General features: G+C 38.0%; 2 protein-coding genes across 5 annotated transcripts; one reads left to right on the top strand and one right to left on the bottom strand.

Moving 5' to 3' along the window:
• The first annotated feature begins 129 nt into the window (after positions 1 to 129).
• On the top strand, positions 130 to 3,250 carry LOC100890214 (cytochrome c oxidase assembly protein COX19). The gene is made up of 3 exons (XM_003726018.3): positions 130 to 274; positions 1,329 to 1,440; positions 2,035 to 3,250. Exons 1-3 carry the CDS (start codon positions 193 to 195, stop codon positions 2,126 to 2,128), a joined length of 288 nt encoding a protein of 95 aa, XP_003726066.1. The 5' UTR covers positions 130 to 192; the 3' UTR covers positions 2,129 to 3,250.
• A 2,965-nt stretch (positions 3,251 to 6,215) lies between these two features.
• LOC588335 (transcription elongation factor, mitochondrial) lies at positions 6,216 to 24,331 on the bottom strand. Of its 4 annotated transcripts, none has more exons than XM_030984604.1 (8): positions 24,148 to 24,331; positions 23,134 to 23,273; positions 21,407 to 21,520; positions 20,125 to 20,277; positions 9,816 to 10,120; positions 8,464 to 8,578; positions 7,496 to 7,645; positions 6,216 to 6,945 (listed from the first exon to the last, which is right to left on the bottom strand). In XM_030984604.1, exons 1-8 carry the CDS (start codon positions 24,269 to 24,271, stop codon positions 6,502 to 6,504), a joined length of 1,545 nt encoding a protein of 514 aa, XP_030840464.1. In that variant the 5' UTR covers positions 24,272 to 24,331; the 3' UTR covers positions 6,216 to 6,501. The 4 variants fall into 4 exon arrangements, with proteins under 4 accessions (XP_030840464.1, XP_030840465.1, XP_030840466.1 ...); XM_030984605.1 differs by having other exon boundaries at positions 9,816 to 10,117; XM_030984606.1 differs by having other exon boundaries at positions 9,816 to 10,117; positions 20,134 to 20,277.
• Positions 24,332 to 24,871: the final 540 nt, after the last annotated feature.

Below are 24,871 nucleotides of genomic sequence, written 5' to 3'. Positions count from 1 at the left end.
TTTCCCTTTGAAGGTGCCCTTTTTTCTTCCAGAAAGTACCTGTTTTGTTGGTGCCCCCCTCCCCCACTTTGGAAGTCGCTCCGCCTGAACGCCATAAATACAACCAACAACGACAACCGTACGTACAGTACACATGCATGTGACGTCACCCCACCCCGAGTGATTGCGTAATATATTTTGTCTTCAATCGTCATGTCGACTGCAATGAACTTTGGTGTGAAAAGCTTTAAACCAAGAGCACCAGAAAAAGGAAGTTTCCCTTTGGATCACGAGGGTAAGGCGCTTTCACTCTCTTTGATTCCAATCATTCATAGGCCTAGACGTACGTTAGACTAGAATAGTTAAGTTTCTTGCTTAATCTGCTGCATGTTCGCTTCGGTCCCATGTGTTGCATTCGAGGTGGTATTCAAATTTGAATGAAAAAAAAATATGCTGCTGAGTGCTGGGCACATCGCACACATAGGTGCACTATCCTGGCTGTGTATTAAAAGCTGTGCTATTGATTCTCACATTTCAAACACCACTGTACAAAATTTAACTCATTTCACTCAAAATCGGTACTTTAGTGACAATTGATGACACCTAAATAAATGGATCTAGGTCTAGACTCTAGTCTCTAGAGTCTAGTAGTAAAATACAATTTGTTCAACTTTCCGATGCGATTCGATGTTAGAAAGAATAATTTAAAAATTCAAATTGTGAGTCTACTGTCAAACTTGCCGATCAGCCGCATCAGCATGATTGTGTGCATTTGTGTGTTGTGAGTGTATTGAATATTCATGTGTTCAAATGCTGCCTATTAACACGTAGTGCAGTGCTAGAGCCTATAGGTAAATACGCATGCATTATTAGCAATTGACTCTGTTGTAAATACTATGGTCTATTTATTTTAATCAGGTCTTTTTCTGATGATGATCAAGTCTGCCTCCTTCAATTGACTGAAAATTCTTGCAAACTTCTTCTTCAAGATAATCTGCCTCCTTCAATACTGAAGATTCTTGCAGATGCCGTATACTCGGCCTGATCGGGGTGTGCAGGTGGACCATTACACCAGGGTTTCCCCCTACTCTTATACGAATAGTGCAATGGGTTCTTAATGTGCGTGTGTGGTCTATCAATACCTATAGGAGTATGGGAGATATTAAAGATGCAACAAAAGCGCTTTAAAAGATACAATAAAATTTTGGAATACCAATACACGTTCAAGGAGATTGAGGTCCAATTGAAGGAGTTGTATATTGATATTAAAATTTAAATTTGAAACCAAATATATATTTGATTTTTTTGATTGTCCATTTAAAGTCTACCGGTATATGTTTTCCCAACAGGAGAATGCAGAAAATTCAAAGAACTCTTCATGGATTGCCTGAGAGAGAATAACCATGATAATCACAAGTGCAGACTGGAGTCTAAGAACTATTTGGAATGCAGAATGGAAAGGTATTTAAAGACACTCAAACATGTTTCTCTTCTACCATTTTTGCCATTAAAATTAAAAGTTGATAACAATATATATTGTCGTCAACCATTCACATGAATTACTAATTCTCATAATTAGTACTGGTAATTCCTTCACATCACATCAAAGTATTGTTTTGTAAGACAAGAACTTTGTGGAAATGGTTTCAAGACTGGTCTGGTGTAAAAGAGCTTGTATTTATGTGACACAGAACCCTCTTTATGCGTACAGGTCTTATGCACAACAAATTTACAGGTGCTTTGCAAGAATTATCAAGGATTCCTCTCCAATGGACATAATTCCTGTAACACATACAAATTACATTCAATTTTGTTTCATGTTACTATAATATCTTCAACGGGTCTGAGTATGCATTAATCCAAAAGCAGAAATGCATGTAGAACCCTGTATCAGTTTTTACATGTTTGACAAGGTTCAAGTGAAATAAAATTATAATGGTTTCGTCTAAGAATAGAACAGCAGCCTACTCTGCCTCAGGAAATCAGAGAGGATTCATGCATTACATGTACAGTTCTAAAAGTATCCCATTTTTACTGCATCATCTTTGTTTTCAGGGATCTAATGAAGAGGGAATCGTTTTCCAAACTTGGATTTTCAGACCTGGGAGACTCGAGCAAGTCAGAAGCAGGATCAGCCAGTAATTCATGACATAGGACTTAATTTGTCGGACTGTGACTGGTGAATTACAGTAAAATTACTGTAAAATGCATTGCTCCATAGATTTTTAACTTAGTGGTATGATCAACCCAGGTTTTTTTCATCACACTTTAATCATCCTCTTTGAGGGGAGAGGCATGTCACGGTATGCATTTTCTACTTGAACATGTATTATACTCTGCTGGATATAATTACCGATATAGTGATCAAAATTACATGTATGTGATAGGATTGGATGAGAAAATAAGATACGTCTATTATAAATCTGACCTGAGCCCAAAGTGGACAATGCGTTGTGGTAGCAAATTAGTTTGGCTCTTTCTCTGCAATGAGGAGATGTGTAACATGTGTCCAAGGATGGGATATGAACCAGGACACACTTTAGTTACACAAGACTGATAACTGCTTGCATGGAACACACTCTGGCAGACTCTGGATTAAGGTTGACTCGGCCCCTCTCCAAGAAATATGCTGGACACATTGCTTTCCCGTCCATTGCTGCAAGGTTGTGGAACAAGCAACTCACCACTCTAAAGACTGCTACATGTGTAGACCAGTTCAAGAAACCTTTGAAGACCCACTTATATATATTGTTGGAAAGCATTGATTCCTTTGATTGCTATATTTGTATGACATTTGGTGTTTTTAAAGTGTTTAAAGTAGAGGTTCATTGATCATTGCATAAAGGGAAGGTTAAATCGGACAAAGTTATCAGAATTCCCCTCGATTTTATAACGGTAAGATACAGCCACACTTTCGCATTTGAATAGCTCTCCGAACACTGCCAAGATTTGTGACGTCACTCAAGGCACCAAATTAGCATAAGCATACAATGTCCTATAACAATGCATACATTTTCAATGCCTGTTTCGTTGTCTCTTCACTTGTTTCTCTTACCATCATCATTGCAACTGTTTGATCTGTTGCCTCACTCTAAATGTTCAAACATTTTCTAAGCTTCAATATGGCTTGTAAAAAAAGACACCCTTGTACATTCAGCTGCATACCCAATGCATGTGCAGTGTTTCAGACAGGAACAAACACCATCCATTTTTATTTAGCAGGCTTATCAATTCGAAAGTGAGCTGATATTGAAGTGTTTTTTTAATCCATCATTAAAGGAAACCAAAACCTTTATACTAAGTTACTTTTATTGTAAAGTTTAAGATATTTGAAAAATATCAGTGAAAATTTGAACAAAATCGGGCAAGGAATAAGGAAGTAAGAGCTTTTTTAAATTACTAGTCACTAGAGGGCGGTATTCAATTTGATGACATCATCTCTGAACAACTCTCCATGCCTTTTGTACATAAAATTTCACAATTTTTTTGTTTTCTTCATATTTATTTGTGTTCTTGATCCGACTTCATAACATGTGAAGTAGAATATCATTTTGCATTCTATATCTTGCTTTCAGGGGAGTACATTATCTCAATCACAAGAAAGAAGGAAAAACATGAAATTTGATGTACAAAAGGCATGGAGAGTTGTTTACAGATGATGTCATCAAATTGAATACCGCCCTCTAGTGACTAGTAATTTAAAAAAGCTCTTACTTCCTTAATCCTTGCCCGATTTTGTTCAAATTTTCACTGATATTTTTCAAACATCTTAAACTTTACAATAAAAGTAACTTAGTATGAAGGTTTTGGTTTCCTTTAATCTTTGCCCAGAATGTCTCTCAGCAAAGGATCATTACTTCCAGCTTCAGCATCATTTCCCTTTTAAAATGATGTGAAATGCATTCATGTTTTAAATTAATCAAATAATTACACTGAAAATATGTTCATTCGTTATAAGACATTGTCTGCTTGCGCAGGTTTGGGAGTTTGATGCGACATCACCAAATTTGCAGGTTAAGCACAAGTATATCTCGGATCTTGAGAGGTGCTTTTATTTCTGATATATATGCATTTGACCTAAAACTTATATGATCGTCATCTGTATTGACGCTTCCTGGTTTCTAGTGATAATTTTTGGCCTTATTTGTGATTTTCAATGACTGTCTCCTTTAAGTGGTCCTTATAATATATTTTGGAGCATGTTGTGAAGAGCCCGTAACTGCAAGGAAAAGGCACTATATCAAATACTCTGGATTGGAGTGGATTATACTATGGTGCGTCTTGAAAAGCATTGTAAAGAATCACATTTGTTTAATGACAGACCTCTACTCACGGTCTACATTCATTTTTCCTAAGGGTCTGGGGCAAAATGTTGGAGGTCCACACCATAGTGAAAATGTTGGGGTCTGTGTACAAGAAAAAAGTGCCTTAGCCATGAATTCTTTATTCTATAATGAGTTACATTATTTGCCCAATTCATTAACTGTTATTATGAAATTTTGTAGGTTTTTGTTGCCTTGGCCCCAAAACTCGGTACAGAAATAAAGGAAAATGAAATTCAGCATTGAATATAGTATAAACAGGTGTATTTTCCATTTTATTGCATCTTATGACTTTTATTCATATAACCTGCAATTACATTAAATGGTTTTGGCAATGATATTCTGCATTTAGCGATTCCTACAATGTCATTGTTCAAGAATAGTAGATCAGTTGTGTTTCAACAGCTGTGTATCTTTCCAATTTGAAATTATTTCTTTAGTGATCTCATCTCTTAAAATGTCAATACCTTTTTTTCCCTTCAAATTTGTTGTAAAATGTCTTCTTCTGATTTCCTTCAAAGCTACTTGACAGCTTTGACTAAGCATAATGGCCAAGGGGATCATAAGACATGTACATGTAAATGAACCATGTATTGTTACCAAAGAAGGAACATGTTAAGCTCCATAACATCTGATAATAAGGATTGAGGTATCTTGCAAATGGATAAATAAAGAGGGCAAGAGACTGTAAACAAATTAAAAGCTATCCGGCTCCCTCACACTGATCACTTGACGTGTTAGTCTACCACAACTTTATAACATTACTTGTATTAACATAAAGAAATATTTTGATCCTTTATCATTTGAACTCACAAATTATGAAGGTATGTAGCTACAAGATTCTAGACAATTTTTTTTTTCTTCACCTTTCAAAATTGTATGAAAGTATCTGTGTTGGCTTGAGTCCATGGTAAGAATTCCATAGGTGAGCTTTATAACTGAAACCCAAACTTATCCAACTGATGCATAAACTCGAGAAGTATACAGACAACTAGAGAGGCTAAAAGGCAGACGGTGAAAGTAAATGAGAATTGGTTTTCAGACAAAACACGATGATGAAGTGGCATGTGAAGATAGGGTATACCTGTAGTAATCTTTGAATCTGAGAGGGGAATAAATACATTTTTCAGAAGAAACTAGATGGATGTTCGACTGATGCCTCCGCCAACGAGCGATTTTACAAACCAAAACAGAAGCAATTTCAACATTCAAGCCTGATTGTATTCCAGAATATCCTGATGAAAAGCTATTTTTCATATACCATACATGTATAACCCTTTGAACTTTGACCTCATGACCCTAACATCTAATCAGTTTATTGGCTCTGCAAGATATATAAATGTCCTGAGTTTGATAGTAATCCATCTGCCAGTATTGACAATACGTTCTCAAGCTATTTTTGAATACACAATGAGCCCCATGACCTTTGACCTCATGACCCCAAAATCTAATCAGTTCATCGGCTCTACAAGAAACAGATATGACCCAAGTTTGGCGGTAATCCATCAATTGGTTCTTGAGATGACGTGATCACAAGCTATTTTTGCATACATAATAAGCCCTGTGACCTTTGACCTTGTGACCCCAAAATCTAATTAGTTCATTGGCTCTACAAGATATATACATGACCCAAGTTTGGTGGTAATCCATCAATCAGTTCTTGAGATTACGCGATCACGAGAATGGGACAACCAGAAAACATAATTCTTCTTGCTACTTAGCTACTCTAGCTACATAGCGGAGGCATAAAAAGTTGAATCAAGATAATTGTATTGTTGCTTGTCAGCTAAATGCAGGCAAAAGCTTGGTTAAGATTTAAAATGTAGGCCTGAATTTAACAACGTAATATTTCATTCTTATGCACACTGAATAGTGCATTTTTAGTACAGGAATACAATTCTTTAACAAAAAAAAAAGTTTTTAAAAGGCTAGAGTTTTATTATCTTTAACAAAATGCATTCACCGCATTAAATTGGAATCTTGTTATAACAAGACTTCTTATTACCTAGGAAATTGCATTATACATTATTTTAAATATGATAAATGATGTCAGGGATAACAAAACAATAAAAACCAATGAACTTGGATAGAAAAACTAGGTATAACAAGGTTCCTCTGTACCATACATGGTGAGAACCGACAATTCAAATGAAGATAATTGCATAAAATATTCTATGACATAATTTCTAGCACATCTGCATTACGTCAGTTTAAAACCTGGCTTCTTGTCAATATGGATGTCATAGAAAGCAGTTGCTCGCAAGAGACAGTTAGCTAAATGTTCCCTCTTGTATTTATTGACGTTGCAAAATATGGCCATGTTTTCATATCCGATCCGAACAGGATACCAAGCATTTCTCATTCCAACGCCTTCCTCCAGTAGCGCCCGTGCCAGGGCTTGACCACTCTTGCGCTGGGTCCCTACAAGCAGATCAAAGTGCCTCCCTACAACGTTTTGTGGTAGTGATATTGCCTTGGCCTGGCCGGTTTCGATAATGTCAGAGTTCAAACGGGTGTAGAGCATGGACTCCAGGCAGCGCACAAAGAGCATGGTCTGGAAGGTGCCTTTGTTGAGGGAGGTGAAGGACTTGTGCTCAAGAACGTACAGATCTGGTCTGGGCATCTCTTCTACTGTATCCGATATCTGTTTCGACAGGATCGAAGGATCATTAGACATTTTATTACAGTGCAATGAAGATGAATTACAGTGCTTCTGGGGTGGTATTCCAAAGCAATTTATCTTTGATTTTAGGGACTAATATTTGGATTATCACAACAAATGTAAATCTAGATGCAACACAAGTACATAAGTGGCCAATAAATGGGCAATTAATATTTGTCACAACAAATAATGACAGATTATTAAATTTCAAAATACTTACCCAGATCATACAATGTTTTGCTGTAAGTTTAACCCAAGAAGTATTATTTTCCTTAAACCCCATACCTATGGGTAACGAAGCATGTCCAGGTTTCATACAAGATAAACAAAGCAAAATAATGAATAACTCTACTAACTCACATATAAACAAAAATCATATTATGATAAAAAGGATATAAAGTGTACCAATGTAAACACCCAAGCCTGAGTTTCGTCCAATAAAAATAAAAACGGACCCCAAACACTACTGAACCAAACACAATCCAATGTTCTAAACGGAAACAAGCCGCTCCCTAAATGAAGTCCAACTTACAAATCTGAGATAGTTGATGGGATCCCATTTTCCAGGAGAGATGCCTTCGATCATCTTGCAGTGCCAGTTATGTACCCATCTGTCTTTATCCATGTGCAACCATGCTATGTGCTTTAGACCAACATCTATTGCTACAACATCCTTCAAACTCTACAGAGGAAATTGAAAGTTAATCCTAAATATTGTTATAAAATCAAGGTGAGTACACAAATAGTTTAATTTCTTGGCTTAAACTAGACATTTTAGACATAAAGCCAAATTACAAAAGTGATGTGTTTCTCGTCCAGACTTTTAAAAAAGGAGGAGGCAGGGCCTCACTATTTTGCAATTTTTTTTCCAACTGGCTGCCACGCTTATTATAGCTGGCCAAGCCTATTTGTTCACATATATTGTGCTATGTGAGTATACTGATACAATGCATGACAAAAAAAAAGATTTGTAGTAACAAAATTTATATCACAGGCCTTTTTTGTTGTTGGGGGGGGGGGGGGAGCTTTTTTTTCCTCCTGAATAGTAAAAAGATGGAGGCGACTGTCAAAGAGAAACACTTCATTTGTATTATTAGGCCTAAGAAGTTGTTAACTAGACTTATACACTAGACTGTGATACTGTTAATGACTGCTCTTTCAATGCAGCAGCGGGTTTATACAACTGAAAAGCCATACATTTCAGCAATTTTGTGAGTATTCCAGAGTCCGCACAATTTTCTTGTTGTGAAATGACTGAATTATAACAATGACTTTTTGAAATTAGTGAAATATTGAAGAATTTTATGGATTTACAGTATTGTCCTTTACATAAAAAAAAGATGCCCACACAGTCCTACTTCCTTCTAAAATAAAGTTCGAGCGTTAAAGACACCCCATTATGTTTTGTACATTTAATACAGAGCTTGTATAAAAAAAAAGTCCAACATGCAAAATGGAAGCTACTCGAAACAATAGGACTCCAATGAATTTCTGACTCACTGATAATCTTTCATTTGATAGCTCTGTATGGGAAGTACTCTGGGGATCGATTCTTGTCCTGGTTTTCTCCTGCTTTCCATTGGCAAAACTTGTTAAAAGTTTATCCAGAATTCTTCTGTGGAAGTTAAATGAACAGAAGGAGATATATATGAGACATCATTTAATCACTGAAAAATCAAATATTGTCCGGACAAAGTCCCACATTCAATAATCGCACACAATATATATACATGTATAGGAATCTAATTATATGGATAATAATCTTCTCATAAAAATGTAGCTATGAAACGATACGCTATTAAAGATATTATATACCTCACAATCCAGCCATCTGATTGGTCGAAATTGCATTCATAAACTTCAACTATTTCTGTAAAATTCCCAGTAACCATGGTTAAAACAGTTCTATAATCCCAGTAACCATGGTTATTGGGAAAATAGTTCAGTCTCCATGGTTACCCCATAGGTTTACATGTTAAAAAATGGTCTGAGCGATCGAGGATACCGTACGTGTGCGAAGAATTGGTCGGTAATTTCAATACAATTGAATCTCGATCGTTCTTACCGACAATTTTATCTTGCATTGTTGACATGAAGACGAAAATAAACTTCCAAAAACAAAAAAACAACATCTGCCGATAGATCTTGATCTAAATTCATGCCAATATGCATTGCAAAAGTAAAAGAAGGGCCTGTTTAATGGAGCAGCCGTGAAGCATCCACCACGCGAAGCCGTTTTCAATCCATTTTAATGTATATATAAGAAAATAGCCGATAGCGATAGCCGAGCGGTTTAAGGCGGTGATTTTAGTTACATCACCTTTTGTACGCAAGAGATCGAATCCCATCTTAGACAAAAGTTTTTTTAGTTTTTAGTTTTTAGACCCAAGCTCTAGTATGGCTATCAATTTGATATAATTATCAGATGGCTTAAATCTTATATGTGGTTCAGTTACAGAAAAAAATAGCTTGGACATGGTCTTCTTTTGCCACCAACCTTTGATAAAGATATGTAGACAGATAATCCTCTAAAAAGAAATAATCATGTTCAGTAGTGAAAGAAATTTGGTGGGAGAGGAATACAAGTAAATATGTATGTATTTAGCTTCAAAAACTTCTTCCAAGTTTGTAATGTCTGACTGTGACAGTACAATAATTTTATTTTATAGTATGCTCTTTTTTTAAGTTGTCAGTATCTCTCATTAGGGACTTTTAGATTCTGCACGACGAGAACGTGGACTGCCCTTTTAAGGCAATGTGACGTCACTGCCAGTGCCTTAAAAGGGCAGTCCACGTTCTCGTCGTGCAGAATCTAAAAGTCCCTAATGTCTTGGTATAAAACTTTATCTCACCTTCCTACCCCTGGAATCACCAAAAGCTCTTCGAGCCTACTGATCTGTCCTTTCTCTTCTCTGTGAGCAATGATACCAGCTGCCATTTTAGAGTTGATGTACTTCACCATCTTCAGCTCAGATTCAGGTGCACTGTTCAATACGTTTACCAGTTTTTCAGTCTGGTCTGCTGGTGTAAGAGTTGTTTCATGATACTCCACCTCTACCTCTTCTCCCAACTCAAGGGCTCCTGGAACCTCTAGTGCAGAGAGTATAGAATGATTACTGGAAGATGAGCATGTGCTGGCTGGTTTCTGGTATGCCTGCTGACCAAGAGGAAAATAAGTGTATGTCTTCAAAAGTTGCTTTCACCATTTCATCATAACAGAGAAAACTTAACTCAAGAGTGCTGGTCATGCTGAAACGTCAAGTGAGACATTTTGTTTTTGTTTTTGCATTTTGGGGGTTTTCTTATTGTGAATTTTGTTCGTTTACAGCCCTCTTATTGTAGTGACCTTTTTTAAGATACATATACTCCACAGGGAAGCTTTTAAGCTGAAAGTATAGAGAGCTACTGCTGCTGGATTTTTACATGCATCCTTGATATTATTGTCTAACCACACCTGTTTTGCACACACCTTGCATCTTCAGCTTTATGACAACCAGGATGAAAAAGAGTAGCAGGAAGAGGAGGAGTAGTAAAAGAAGAAGAAGAAGAAAGAAAAGAGAAGAAGCAGAACATGAAGAAGCAGAAAAAGAAGGACAACAGAAAAAGAAGGATAAAAGAATAAGAAGGACAAAGGAATAAGAAGGAAAAAAATAATTAGAAGAAGAAGAAGAAGAAGGAGAAGAAGGAGGAGGACAGAAAAGACAAGTAGAAGAAGGAAAGATAAGATGATGATGAAGATTGAAGAATATGAAAAAGGAAAAAAAGAAGCAGGCATCTAGTCAGGCCCTGATCTAGCACTACGACTACTACTAGAAGAATTGAAGATATTCTTACTTCCTCAAATTCTTATCTCCCCTACATAGTTTTAGACTTGTTTCATGCTTGAAGGCATGCAGTGACTGAATTCTAAACCTTTGAAGAAAGGTTTCTTAAGTCAGAGTACACTCACAAATGTACAGTAGTTATCTAATATGAATAACGTTACACACCAATATGCCTGTATTGTCAGGACTGCATTTGATTAAAAAAGCAAGTTCTTCAACCGAAACAGCCTGAAAATTTCACTTGATAAAAGTATTAAAGATCATCCTGAAGTTCAATACAAAAAGTCATTTATTGGACAAATTTTACAGATGATTTTGAAGTTTTTAAAATTATCTCTTAATTCATCTCTAGATTCTCTACCAAGTACCATCAAGTAGACTTCATTCAGCTGTTCAGCTGTAAGTTTAAGTGTAACACATCATCATCAGTCAATTCCTTAACAACACAAATGTTGTCAATGATTCTTCATCAGCGATTGGATGATTTTCAGCAGGCAGAACAAGAAGAGTCGAGGGAGGGGGCCTTAATTATGCCCTCTTCATTTTCCGGAAAATGTTTATCCTCATGAATCATATCTCTGTTATACTAACAGACTATCAATGGCATACACATTACACACGCACATGACAGTTAAAACTCACAAGACTGTCCATCTCAGACTGAGAGCTTGGACTAGTAATATACACACATGCGCGCCACCGCGCTAGTAAACCCTACATGAACCACAGTATGTGGGTAAACAATAACGATATTTCGCATGGAGAAATGTGAGAAATTGATAGTTTCATACCGATATCATCCGCACCATTAGTCGAAAATGAAAACGAGTGGCAACAAAACCCATTTCAATGTCATGAATATAAACTTTCGAGGTTTTCCTTTCTAATATTAGTAGATCTACGACCGTTTCTTCTAGCTTGTTCACTTAGCCTTTAGGTAGAAGTTAGTAGATAGATATTTTGCAAAGGTAGCGCGGCGCGGCGATGCGTAACTTTACCGCCAATCACTTGCGAACTTCACCGATGTGCACCCATCTTTTTTTTTTTTTTTTTGTGGAAAATCGTGATCTATCATCTTTTCTACGAAAAAAAAAACCGTAGTCTAAGTTTAGAATACTTTTTTTTTTCTTTGGCATCATCGCTCTGTGGGACGGGGGATCGGGTCCAGCGGGAGGGGGGAGGGAGGGGGAGGGGGCAAGGGGCATGTGCCCCCTGCACACACTATCACTAATTTAGTTCACCTTAGACTATAAGCATAACGCTTTTGGTGGGCTACCAACTTGAAACCAAATAAAACCTTCCTTGTCAGATCTATATCTTTGGGGCTACAGCTTTTCACTGAATTTTAAACCACTTTTTTTCCAGTGGTTTTACTGAAAAAAACAGGGTCGTCAATCCATTTTTATTTTTTGGGGGGACATTGAAATCTGAGTGTCCAAGTAAAGCGAAAAGAGCCGAGCGTTATACGGCGTGGAGTCCGGGGGCAAAGCCTCGGGGAAGCTCTTGGATTTTCAGACCTTAAAACTTTTTTTTCCATTTGTCTAACCAATTTGGCAGCAAAATTAAGTGATATAAGGACTCAATATTATTTTGTTTCTGTGATAAGTAATTATACCCTACTGAACTTTCCTTCTTTTCTTCAATAGCCAGGCTAGCTAGCCTTTTCCCATAGGCCTTTATTAATTTAATGAACTGTCGCTACGACAAGATAACATCCATTTCACTCCCAAAATAAAAATCATTTCGAAAGTCAAAACAACTTTTATGTATTTATGATACTAAAATATCTTAACTGGATTCATGCAATTTGGTGAATACTTTTAGTCAACAATCAGATAAACTCCTATAGAACATTCTTTAAGTACTAATCCCACGATTTTGGGTCAAAATTAACTTTTCAAAGGATTTCTGTTATCCCTTGACAATTTTTGATGGTATAAATATACATTAAAAGAGAACATTTTCGAAAAACATTTGTTGGCGTCCCAGGGCAAAAGTGGAGCCCGGGGGGGGGGGGGGGGGGGGATATGTCACAAAAGCTATCAACTTTCAACATAGAAACCTTTTTGGAGGATAAATTTTGTATTTATGAAAATAACTATTGGTATATCAGTTTAACGAATACCAATTTTTATTGATTTTTTCTTTGTCACTGTCAATTTGTCTCCTCACCATCTATCTCCTTGTATGATTTCATCTAAACTTGCACCACCTCCATCCAGCCTAGCACCAACTCTATCAAGGCTAGCACCACCTCCATCCAGCCTAGCACCAGCTCCATCCAGCCTTACAAATGTACATTAACTCCATCTATCTCCTAGCATGATTTCACTCTGTCCAGCCTGGCACCAACTCAATCATGCCTCCCATTAACTCCAAATACAGTTTAGCACGATCTTGATCTAATCTTGAACCAACTCCATCCATCCAAGCGTCAACAGTACACCATTAAGCCCTCGCATTTTCATACCCTATCACGATAATTTGTATCTCTTGAACCTAGCTTGCACCAACCCCATCCCCCCTAGCACCAACTCCACATGAAGCTTTTGGTATCCATTTAAAGGGAAAGTCCACCCTGAAATTAAGTTAGTTTTAATAGGAGTAGAAAAATGAGAGAAACAAGTCAGTGAAAGTTTGAGCAAATTCCGATTAAAAATAAGGAAGTTAGGATTTTTTAAGTTGTGATCAATAAAACACAAATTGGCAACTCTATGACGTATCATGCGAGCTCAACTTCCATTTGCTCAGTACTAAAAAAATCTAAAATTTTCATTTTTTTTCTCAAGAAAAATTTCAACCGTACATGCACCCTAAATATAATAATTGCAAATATGTTTCTATACTCCCCCTGCAAGGAACAAATATATATTCCGTCATCAATAACGAAGAAAACATGATTTTATGGAATATTATGCATGTAATATCCCGCAGGTATATACTGCCAGCTACGGCAGGGAGTACACACACACATGCACGGAATGTAAGTGCTCGAAACGGAACGTCAAGATGTTGAATAAATAAACTCACTTCCTAAATACCCTAGTTCAAGATGTATCTTTGTTAACTACATAAAGATAGAGATTTTACAATGGCGACGAGGATGGGATCCACTTTGTGCTCTACTGTTCGACAAAAAAGTGAACTTTTGACTTTTTTTCCACAGACGGTACGTACACGTACGTGTGATGGTGACTGAGTGTGTACCGAGTAACTTTTGTGCCCCACGTATTGACATTCATGTGATCCAGTGAATAGCCCAATATGTCTATGCCCATTCTACCACCGTTTGACCCTCACGGGGACAGTGCATCTTTGAGTCAGAGATGGGAACAGTATATAAAAAGATTTGAAGGAGCCATGGTTGGGTTCAATATCATCGGACCAAAACGAAAACGGGCCCTTCTGTTGCACTATGGAGGTGAACAGCTCCAGAATGTGTTCGACACCCTACCTGATACAGGGACTGACAATGATTATGAAAGGGCATGTGATGCTCTTAAAGCCCACTTCGTGCCGAAGAAGAACATCATTTACGAGACGATTTTGTTTCGTAGACTCACCCAAGAAGCTGATGAAAACGTTGCACAATTCTGCACCAGATTACGGAAGGAAGCGGAAAAGTGTCAGTTCACAGAGGTGGAACGTGAATTAGTCACTCAGATTATCACCGGCTGTCGGTCAGGACAGTTACGTAGACGCGCCCTTGAGAAACAGACATCTCTCGACACACTTATAGAGCTAGCTCGATCACTTGAGTTATCACATGAGCGGGCGGATGGAGTCGAAGCAGACAAGGTTACACAATTCCATCGCGTTTCTTCACAACAGAAAGGGCGTGCACGTCCCAACCAGAAATCATCACAGTGTGGAAATTGTGGCTATGGCTATCCTCACACTGGAGACTGCCCTGCAAAGGGCAAACGCTGCAACACCTGTAATAAAATGAACCACTTTGCATCAGTTTGCCGCAATGGCAAACCAGTCAAGTCTGTCAGCGATGATAATGCCACATCACTCCCAAGTGCAGACACCTCGCAGAACCCTGTTGACACGATCCATGAGTATATGTTCGCAGTGTCAAACACCAAGCCGCCAACACATGTAGGTATAACCATCGATGGCATACGCTGTTCTATGATTATCGACTCGGGATGTTCGCGAAACATCATCGATGAGCCTACCTACAAGAAACTGAACGTGAGCCTTAAGAAATCTCCTATCCGCCTCTTCCCGTATGGTTCGAAAACACCCTTGAGTGTCCTAGGTGTGTTTACCGGTAGCCTCGAGTCACAGAGAAAAACCACTGCTGCAGAAATATATGTGGTGAAGGGCTCATATGGATGTCTTCTTGGGCGTAGCACTGCTGAAGATCTCAATTTGATCATCATCAACGACACCGCCAATGCTGTCAATGCAGAAAATGACTATACATCTGCATACCCAAACCTATGGTCGGGGGTTGGGAAGCTGAAAGACAAGAAGGTGAAACTCCATATTGACACCTCAGTTCCTCCAGTCGCACAACGGTTTCGCAGTACACCATTTCATCTGCGAAAACAGATTGAGAAACAGCTTGCTGAGCTACAGGACGCCGACATAATCGAGGATGCTACTGGGCCGACTCCATGGGTTTCGCCGATTGTAGCCGTTCCCAAGCCAAATGATCCACAGAATGTTCGGATTTGTGTGGACATGAGGGCGGCTAATAAGGCTGTCATCAGAGAGCGTCATCCTACACCTACAATGGATGAAATCATCACTGAGTTGAACGGGTCCAAGGTATTTTCTAAGTTGGATCTGAAATCTGGATACCATCAGCTCGAGCTTGAACCTGAGAGCAGATACATAACCACGTTTGCAACGCATGTTGGACTGAAGCGCTACAAGAGGCTGAATTTCGGCATATCCTCTGCGAGTGAAGTTTTTCAGAACGCCATTCGTCAGACATTAGAAGGCATACCAGGAGTCCTCAATGTGTCTGATGATATTCTTGTACATGCACCTGATGAAGCGTCACACAATGAGAGGCTGAATACACTCTTTCAACGTCTGCAAGAGCAAGGACTAACCCTGAACACGCAGAAATGCCAATTCAACAAGACAACGATTTCTTTCTTTGGCCTTGTATTCTCAGCAGAAGGAGCGTCGCCTGATCCTGATAAGGTTGACGCTATCCACCAGGCTGCACGTCCGCAAAATGCCCAGGAAGTGAGAAGTCTTCTTGGCATGGCCAGTTATAGCTCGCGTTTTATTCCCAATCTCGCGACAATCACTGCACCTCTCCGTAGCCTCATGACAAAAGGAGTGAAATTTGAATGGAATCAAGAGCATGAAGCAGCGTTGAAAGCGTTGAAGGATTCCATATCAAAAAGTGCAGTATCATCATACTTTGACACAGCCAAGCGTACAATTCTGTATGTCGACGCCAGCCCAGTGGGACTGGGAGCCATGTTGACCCAAGAGGGAAGTACAATCATATATGCTAGTCGTTCCCTTACACCAACAGAACAAAGATACAGCCAGATAGAGAGAGAAGCTCTTGGTATTGCTTGGGGTGTTCATCGTCTTCACACATATCTTTTTGGTCGGAACTTCACGGTGGTCACCGACCACAAGCCTCTGATCCCTATCTTTGGAAAGCCAAAGATTGTACCATCAGCACGCATTGCAAACTGGATGTTGAAACTCCAGCACTACGACATGGATGTAATCCACGCCCCTGGAAAGACAAACCCAGCTGACTACATTTCATGGCATCCCTGTAGTGATAGCACTAGTACACCAATGCCAGATGTCGAAGCCTACATCAACTTTGTGGCTCATCATGCAGCTCCAAAAACCGCCAGTCTCGACGACATACGATCAGAAACAGCCCGCGATTGTGCATTACAAGCTACGATCGAAGCCTATCGCAGTGGAAAATGGGAGAATCTCAAAGGCTCTCATCGCGCTATGTGGAATGTTCGCAATGAAATTGCAGTCACTGAAGATGATATTGTGCTGAGGGATAAGCGTATTGTGATACCAGAAGCCCTTCATAAGCGTATCATCGATATCGCACACGAGAGTCACCCAGGTATTGTGCGTACGAAAGCATTGCTCCGCTCAAAGGTTTGGTTTGAATCGCTTGATAGTAAAGTGGAATCACTTGTGAAAGATTGCCCTGTATGCCAAACCGTACGCGATATCCGTACGCCTCTGGAGCCCCTCAAGATGTCACAAATGCCACCCGGTCCTTGGCAGAATTTAAGCATCGATTTCTGTGGTCCGTTACCAACAGGAGAGTATTTGATGGTACTCATTGATGAGTTTTCGAGATACCCAGTTGTAGAGGTTGTAGGTTCAGTGTCCGCTAGAGCTGTGATACCCGTTCTTGATAAAGTGTTGTCTGTATTTGGATTTCCGAAAGTCCTCAAAAGCGATAATGGAAGCCCATTCAATTCGAGTTCATTCGCGGATTACGCGTCTCACTGCGGATTTCAGCATCGTCGAATCACCCCTCACTGGCCTAGAGCTAATGCTCAAGCAGAAGCATTTAACAAACCACTCATCACAGCCGTGCGCGCTGCACACCTCGAAGGAAAGAATTGGAAACAACAGCTGTACATATACCTACGACAATATCGTGCCACACCACACTCTTCAACGCGAGTAAGCCCATTTCGATTGATGTTTAATCGAGAACCGGTTACGCGCCTCCCAGAAGTAGATGTTGCTCATGACAACACATCATCAATGGTCAACGATGAAATTGCTGCCAGTCACTCGAAAGCGATAGCGAATGATCATGTAGCGAAAGCAAAGCAAAAATCCTACGCTGACAAGCGACTGCACACAGTGAAATGCGACTTCAAAGTAGGTGACAAAGTGATAGTGCGTAATGATGCACGAGGTGATAAATTCACACCCCCGTATAATCCTACCCCTCTAGTGATTATCAAGAGGAAGGGTAACATGATCACTGCTAAATGTCAATCAACATCATGGTGCGTCACACGCAATGTATCCTTCTTTAAGCGATCGCCTTCACAGTCACAGCTTACTCAACAGACGGACAAGTCAGAACAAAGTGACAAAAACTCAGAAACTGTGGTCCCAAACCGCACCAGAAGGCCACCAGCCTATCTAAAGGACTACAAAACCTAAACTGAATACTAAAACCATTGAAGAAGAACTTTTGTAACCAATGTTTAAAGTTGTTTTGTGAAATGCTAAGATGCTTTTGTTCATATATCCTAAGGGATATTGCATTTATGTTTCATTATTCTGTTGTTATTAATCACACATGCAAGAAGATGTGTTTATTCATGTTCATTCATTTTGAGGGAAAGAATTCCTGTCATTTTGAGAGTTTAGTGTTCCATACAATACATGTACCAAAACAGTGTTTGTGTATTTGATACATTATGTTCATTTAAGCTAAAGAAAAGGAGGAAGAAATATGCTTTCTATGTTTGAAATACAGTCAGTCATTTTGAAACGGTATGATCTCTTATTAATTGATCTGTTTGTAACCATGGTAATACTCAATTTGTGAAGATATATGTACCAAATACATGTACCTGGAAAAAACATTTTTCAACCTGATATACATAGTTCTGTACACTGATCATGCATGTACTTCTTTGAAGAAAAACAATTATAGTGAAATTTTGTATTTGAAAGAAAGATACAAACACACTAAACCTTTATATTGATATTTTCATTTTTGTTACTCTTGAAAGTGTCAAGAAAAATACATGTATGTGTAACAAGTTTATTGTTTTATGATTATGAACAAATCTAAAGAAAAGGAGGGATGTAATATCCCGCAGGTATATACTGCCAGCTACGGCAGGGAGTACACACACACATGCACGGAATGTAAGTGCTCGAAACGGAACGTCAAGATGTTGAATAAATAAACTCACTTCCTAAATACCCTAGTTCAAGATGTATCTTTGTTAACTACATAAAGATAGAGATTTTACAATGCACAAAGCAAATGAAGGAGAGCTCGTGTAATAAGTCACAGAGTTGCCAATATGTATTTGATTGATCACAACTTCAATAATTCATAACTTTCTTATTTTCATTCAGAATTTGCTCAAACTTTCACTCACCTGATTTTCTTATTATTCTGCCTCTATCGAAACAAACTTATTTTGGGGGTGGACTTTCCCTTTAACAGTGCCAATTCCATCTATGTAATACCAAGTATATCTAGCTAGGACATGGATTTTAAATGTGATGAGCAAGAGAATTTACTCCTTGGTTTGTGAGTCAGACTATCTTCAAATGCTTTATTCTGCATCACATTGGTTAGGACATAAACAAGGTACATAATACTTTTCCCTGTATGGGATATCACGCATCTGGCTATGGAATGTGAACGGTGGTATAGTCAGTAGGATTGGAGACTGGATGGATTAGGTGGTGATAAGAATGACAGGAAAATAGGAAAGGAGGTGAGATACTCTTATATGATAACCACAAGCACATTAAACCAGGGACGTGATAGAGAAGGACTGGAATCAAGCCGCTCTCCTTTGACCCCATGCTCCAAGCCGCCGAAAAGTTATGCGCTAATCTGCAACTGTTGACCAGGTGGTGAGATAAAAGAGCGCATGAAATTTCAGGATTTAGAATTCCTACATCAGAAAATGGTATCACAGCAACTGTTCGCTGTCCCTTCCAATGATTTCTCATCCATTGTTGAATGTGTACAAGTAAAACAAGCGAACACAAACTTGTGTAATTTTATCCTTTTTTAAACTTGAAAAATACAAAAAACACGCGAAAACACACATTAGCAAACTTAATGTTATTGAAGATTGTAAATCATGGATCAAATAACGGGACATTAAAGCATGCACAAATTAGCGCATCATCCTAAAATATTGAATTTTTGACAGGATGTAATTTTTCTTTTACCAACTCTGGCACACAAATTAAAGGAAGGACGGAGTTCTAAATTCGAAGTGGAAGCGCGGTTCGGAGCATGGAACTTCAAAGCCAAGTGGAATGTTACACATCCCATTGTTACGCTTTAGAACTCAAGAATGCGTTTGAATAAATTACAAGAGTTTCGCCTCCTTTTCTTTCACCTCCCTGATTAAACACAATAGCATTAATTCATTAAAAAAAACATTACTGGCGAATTGATATTACATATTAATTTTTTTTATTTGGGTCAAACTGTTCCTATCATAATTAACATCATGCATCTGGCTCCTTTCAAGTTTGTGTGTGTGTGTGTGTGTGTGTGTGTGTGAGTGGCGAGGGAGGGGGGGGGGTAGAAGAATTATATGTTCAAGAATCATAACACAATATCACACAAGCAATTGATCTTTACCTGTCTTACTTCATGTCCAGAAAGGTGATCTTCATCCAAAGGGTATTTCACATAAATCCTAACTTCTTTGTTGAGGTTGGCTTTCGTGTTCAGGGCTGACCTCAGATCCCTGCCAATGAGCTTCTTTTTCCAATCAGACATGGCGTCATCAAGCTAAACAGAAAGCAAACATGAAGAAATGCTATCATGACCAGAGTTATGTGTTCTTAAATGTTTTGCAATGAAGATCAAAGAAAAGTGATGTATATGCACATAACAATCAATCTTAATCATTGTAAACTGTAAAGGTAGCTTTTCAATGCAGAATAATTGTGTGTATGGTATGGGCTCCTCTCTATAAGTTCCTTTTAACATAGTCTCTCTGTAATCTGTATCAAAACATTGATTAATTCACATTTGCTGTTTTCTACCAAGGAAATTACTTATTCAAATTAAACTTGCCTCTGGAATCATGCATTAATAATTATTTGTTTACTTGTTTATTTTAATATTTATAACTTACATTTTTTCTTCTTACTTTTTACTTTAACTGTCATTTGTTTATCTTGGAGTTTGTGTGTAATTGTGATTAATAGGAGCATTTTGTATATATAATCATAATATATATGTATACTCTACTGCACTTTGATGATGAAAAATCTCCTTATAGTGCTACTTAATAAACATCTAAACTCTATTCAAATTCTTCAGAAAACGAGTGGGTTATTAAGCAAAACTTTGAAGACAGCAACAGATGGGGCTTTAATTTCCTTTGTCTAAAGCCTAGGTTACTCTAAAGCTTTTGAGCCGCACAATTGAAAGCACAATCTCCAAGATTTACTTTTGTTTTGAGTGTGAGGTATTTTTAGCTTGTCCTGTGTACTTTGTAAGTTATGGATGTGATTTAACAGATAATATATCAGACAATTTATTCAAGGCTTGGCCTCTCAAAACTTTGAAATATTAAAGCAAAAATTTCTTGAATACTATTCTGTGCTCTATTGGCAACCAATGTAATTTCATTAAAAACGGGTGTATAATGTGGGAAAATTTTGAGGAAATGGATTGTTGTATAATATTATTTTGGGAGTATCTGGCATATCTGGCATGCAAAGCTCCCCTTGAACACATATGAACAACAGAGGTAATATCAACCTGCTTATAAATAAAATTAAAATATAGTAATTATATAAATTACATGTTATATATTAGCCAGCAAAATAGCCAAGTGTGTACAGCATATATTGTTAGACTGGTACCTTTGATGAAGATATCTAATGTGCTAATCTATATATACTTTTACCTTGAAGTCTGTATACATAACAACTTCCTTTAGGATAAGCTTTGCAGGGCAGCCTTTCTTTCGAGATGCATGGTCTCCGTTATATGCTCGCTTTGATGGCGATCGAGGTTCTTCCTGGAGAAAAAAAATGAACACTTTACCTTACAGAAAATATATTTTTGCAATTTAGAAGGTTTTTTGGAGTTACATACATATATTATATATATACATGTACACACATATTGGATATATATACAGTTTGTACATGTATGTATACCACCACCTGATTCCTTATATCTTGAATCAAGATGTAAGGAATCAGGGGGCCGTTTCTCGAAACCGTCAAGATCAACGACATCTTGCCACTGTCACGCAACTTGTCAGCTAAGTGTTTCACGAAGCCGTCTTTGCCAAGATGAGCGACAACTTTCGCGACAAGTGAGTTGTCACTGCTCCGAACCTGTCATATCTTTTTAATTGCTGTAAAGCGCCATCACAAGTCAGTTTGTTGCCATTCCATGGGCCGCGAAATGGACGATTAGTTTCACTACCATTTTGAGAAAAATATAGACGAGTTCGGTACGTAATTCTCTGGTATGCGAAATGCAAATGTACAAAAGTGAGAATGCAAATTATACAGAAACTTTAAAAAGCTTAATATAAACATTAAATCACAAATCATTAAACTATAACATATAAGTAAGAGAGGTAAGAATGTTACACACCGTTTTCCATAGTAGATTCATAGTCTTTTCTTAAGATACCGTCATACCTTTGGGGCCTATGTGCATTATTTTTCCCTCTCTATTTACTTCTTCCAAATTATATTTTCAATATCAAATCAATTATATAACGAGTATTTATGAGACTCTAAAATAAAAACTGGCTGAGAAAAGACATTTTGCCTAAAATTCCTCGTCACAATAAACAAATAAGTACGTATTGATAAACTATCACATTACGGTATCCTTCAACTAACTTTTGATTCGACTGTCGAAAAAAAACACTCACCGGTTTTTCTTCAATTTAAGAATCTTTACAGGTATATGCAAATCGTTTGATGATGTAAATATGATAATGACACTATTTAGTATTTATTTTAGGAGAATTTATATGTATATATTTCTTTTTGAACAATTTTAGCCCCAAAACTTGTTTTGGGTTATTCTTGATAAATCAAATGGATCGTGACAAAGACTATGTTCTTGAGCTGCTAGTATCGCGATATATCGATATCATGTCTGTCATGGCTTTGTGAAACGGTTTATCCGCTTCATGACATCTCCGTAGGTCGCCGACAAAGATATGACTGTCATGGAGTTGGTTTCGAGAAACGGCCCCCAGGTGTATTGTGTATATTATTCCAAAGTGTTTCAATTTTTAATTTTGTGATTTCATAACACTGCTCTTCTATTCTATACCGAGTTTTAGTGTCCAAAGTAAAATTACTTCAGATATTTTAAGTCATGCAAAAGTGGATTACATTGCTCCTTCTTTGGACACAACTGTGTGATGTCATTGGGGGGGGGGGGGGGGGGGTAATAGACATGGATCACTGGTTATTTGTATAAAAACATCAAAATCTATCCTAACACCTTCAGCTATTATCAAAACTGTTATCAGTTACATTTTAATAGCCTGAACAAAATGTATAACATCCAAAATGCTTGATTAGCTAAAAAAAAATAAAAAAATTATAAACCATCATTATCATAACATAGCATAGGCCTAATGTAAAATGCACTTACTAGCAAGCGTTTCTTCCTTGCAGCATGACGTTCCCTTCCGTACATACATTCGTATGTGTCAGTGTTGATGATGGAATAGGGGTATTCATTGTTGCAGACTACCTTGTTCTTGTCTACGAAATGGAGGTTCATTTCTTTCTCTGAAAAGAGAATAAAAATTTATGGCAACAAAAATACCATGATATAATTTTTTTTTTTTTTAAATAAGTTTTTCAGGGGGATAGGGCGAGAAAGGGCCATGGCCAGTCAGATACTGTATATTAAATTATTAATATACACACCTGCATGCAGCAACAATAACAAAAACTAGTGAGAAGGGGCAATTATTATGCAGCATAAGCGATAAGAAACAAAAGGTCTCAAACAAAGGTCTACTTGTTTCAGGGGGAATGTTACCAAGTTGAAACTTTCGTGTGCGAGTTAAAATCAGCACCACAAACGGAAAAGGGGTTTATTATTAGGGTTTGTTTACGGTACTAAGTAAGGGTAGAACAAAAGCTTCAGTCTCTGAATCTGATAATTGATATCGACGGTTGTTCCGCTGAGATTGCATCTGGCTCCTCTGACTGCCTATCAACAAATGTCAGTTTTATTAAAGAAATGACCATATCAGACGGTTATTCTGTCTAGGTTTACGGTAGTTTTAAAGTTATAGCACCTGGTTAGCTGTTCAATTCCAGCATACCAACTTTGCAGGGCAGTCTCTATGGTTCGCTTCTGTCTCTAAAGAGAGGAGCCGAGTACCGACCCTACCCAAATCAGAGAGGCTAACGAACAAAAGAGACAGGGCCCCGTTCCTAGAAACCGCCATAAGTCTAACTTCTTGACTATCCCATTGAAACGTGTGTTATAGAACTAACACGCGTTTTAATGGGATAGTCAAGAAGTTAGATTTGTAGGAACGGGCCCCTGGCCGACAGCAATTAGCAATGCATACCGTACAGATTTTACCGCATAGTCATAGTCGACCTGGCCTGGCCTGACTTTTGCTCCAGTAGTTACTCGTAGTCTTACCATTAGGAGCCCGATAGTTACTTGAACGGACGAAGTTTATTCCTGACTTCATCTCAAATCTTCTCTTTAAGGACACTCCTTCTTCTTTTGTCAAAAGATACGGTGGGAAGTTATCCATTTCCATTGTAGGAGAACGTAGGCGCGCGATGTATTATGTAACCCGTACACAAGAGATTCTACATGTATTTTGTAATTGGCGCGAGTATGGAAAGCCATAGGGGAAAAACTAAATATATTCGATCCCTGCAAAATATATGGGTCATTATAAAAAATATATTTAATGTTTATATGTCCAAGTTCAAGTTTATTTGTCTTTCTTCTGACATGAATGACAGAGTACACCCCATTTTAGTGAAATAGAAAGACGAGGAGACGTTAACCCTACGTTAACTGGGGGGGGGGGGGGGGTCAATTTGACCCCCCCCCCCCCCCCTGTAGAAATTTCGCGACTACTCCGAAACCGCGGCAGATATAAAATCTTCCTTTCATGACTTTTTACTTTCGAGTCTTACGCATCTTTTAAAACAATTTTTTTGAAAATCGGACCTACAGTTACAAGGTCACGTGACCTTTTGTCTTTGCATGTCAGCCCGAAAATCGCTCATTTTCGTGATTTGTGTACAAAACATATGTAAAAGTCATTTTTCCTAAAAATAGATAAAACATTGGTTATTCAGTCTTGTTTAAAGTTTAGATGTTTGTTCTGGGGTCAAAATAGTTGAAT

Source organism: Strongylocentrotus purpuratus, unplaced genomic scaffold (assembly GCF_000002235.5).
Source record: "Strongylocentrotus purpuratus isolate Spur 01 unplaced genomic scaffold, Spur_5.0 spur5_scaffold_14, whole genome shotgun sequence".
NCBI lineage: Eukaryota > Metazoa > Echinodermata > Echinoidea > Camarodonta > Strongylocentrotidae > Strongylocentrotus > Strongylocentrotus purpuratus.
This window is presented reverse-complemented; position numbering and strand designations above follow the sequence as displayed.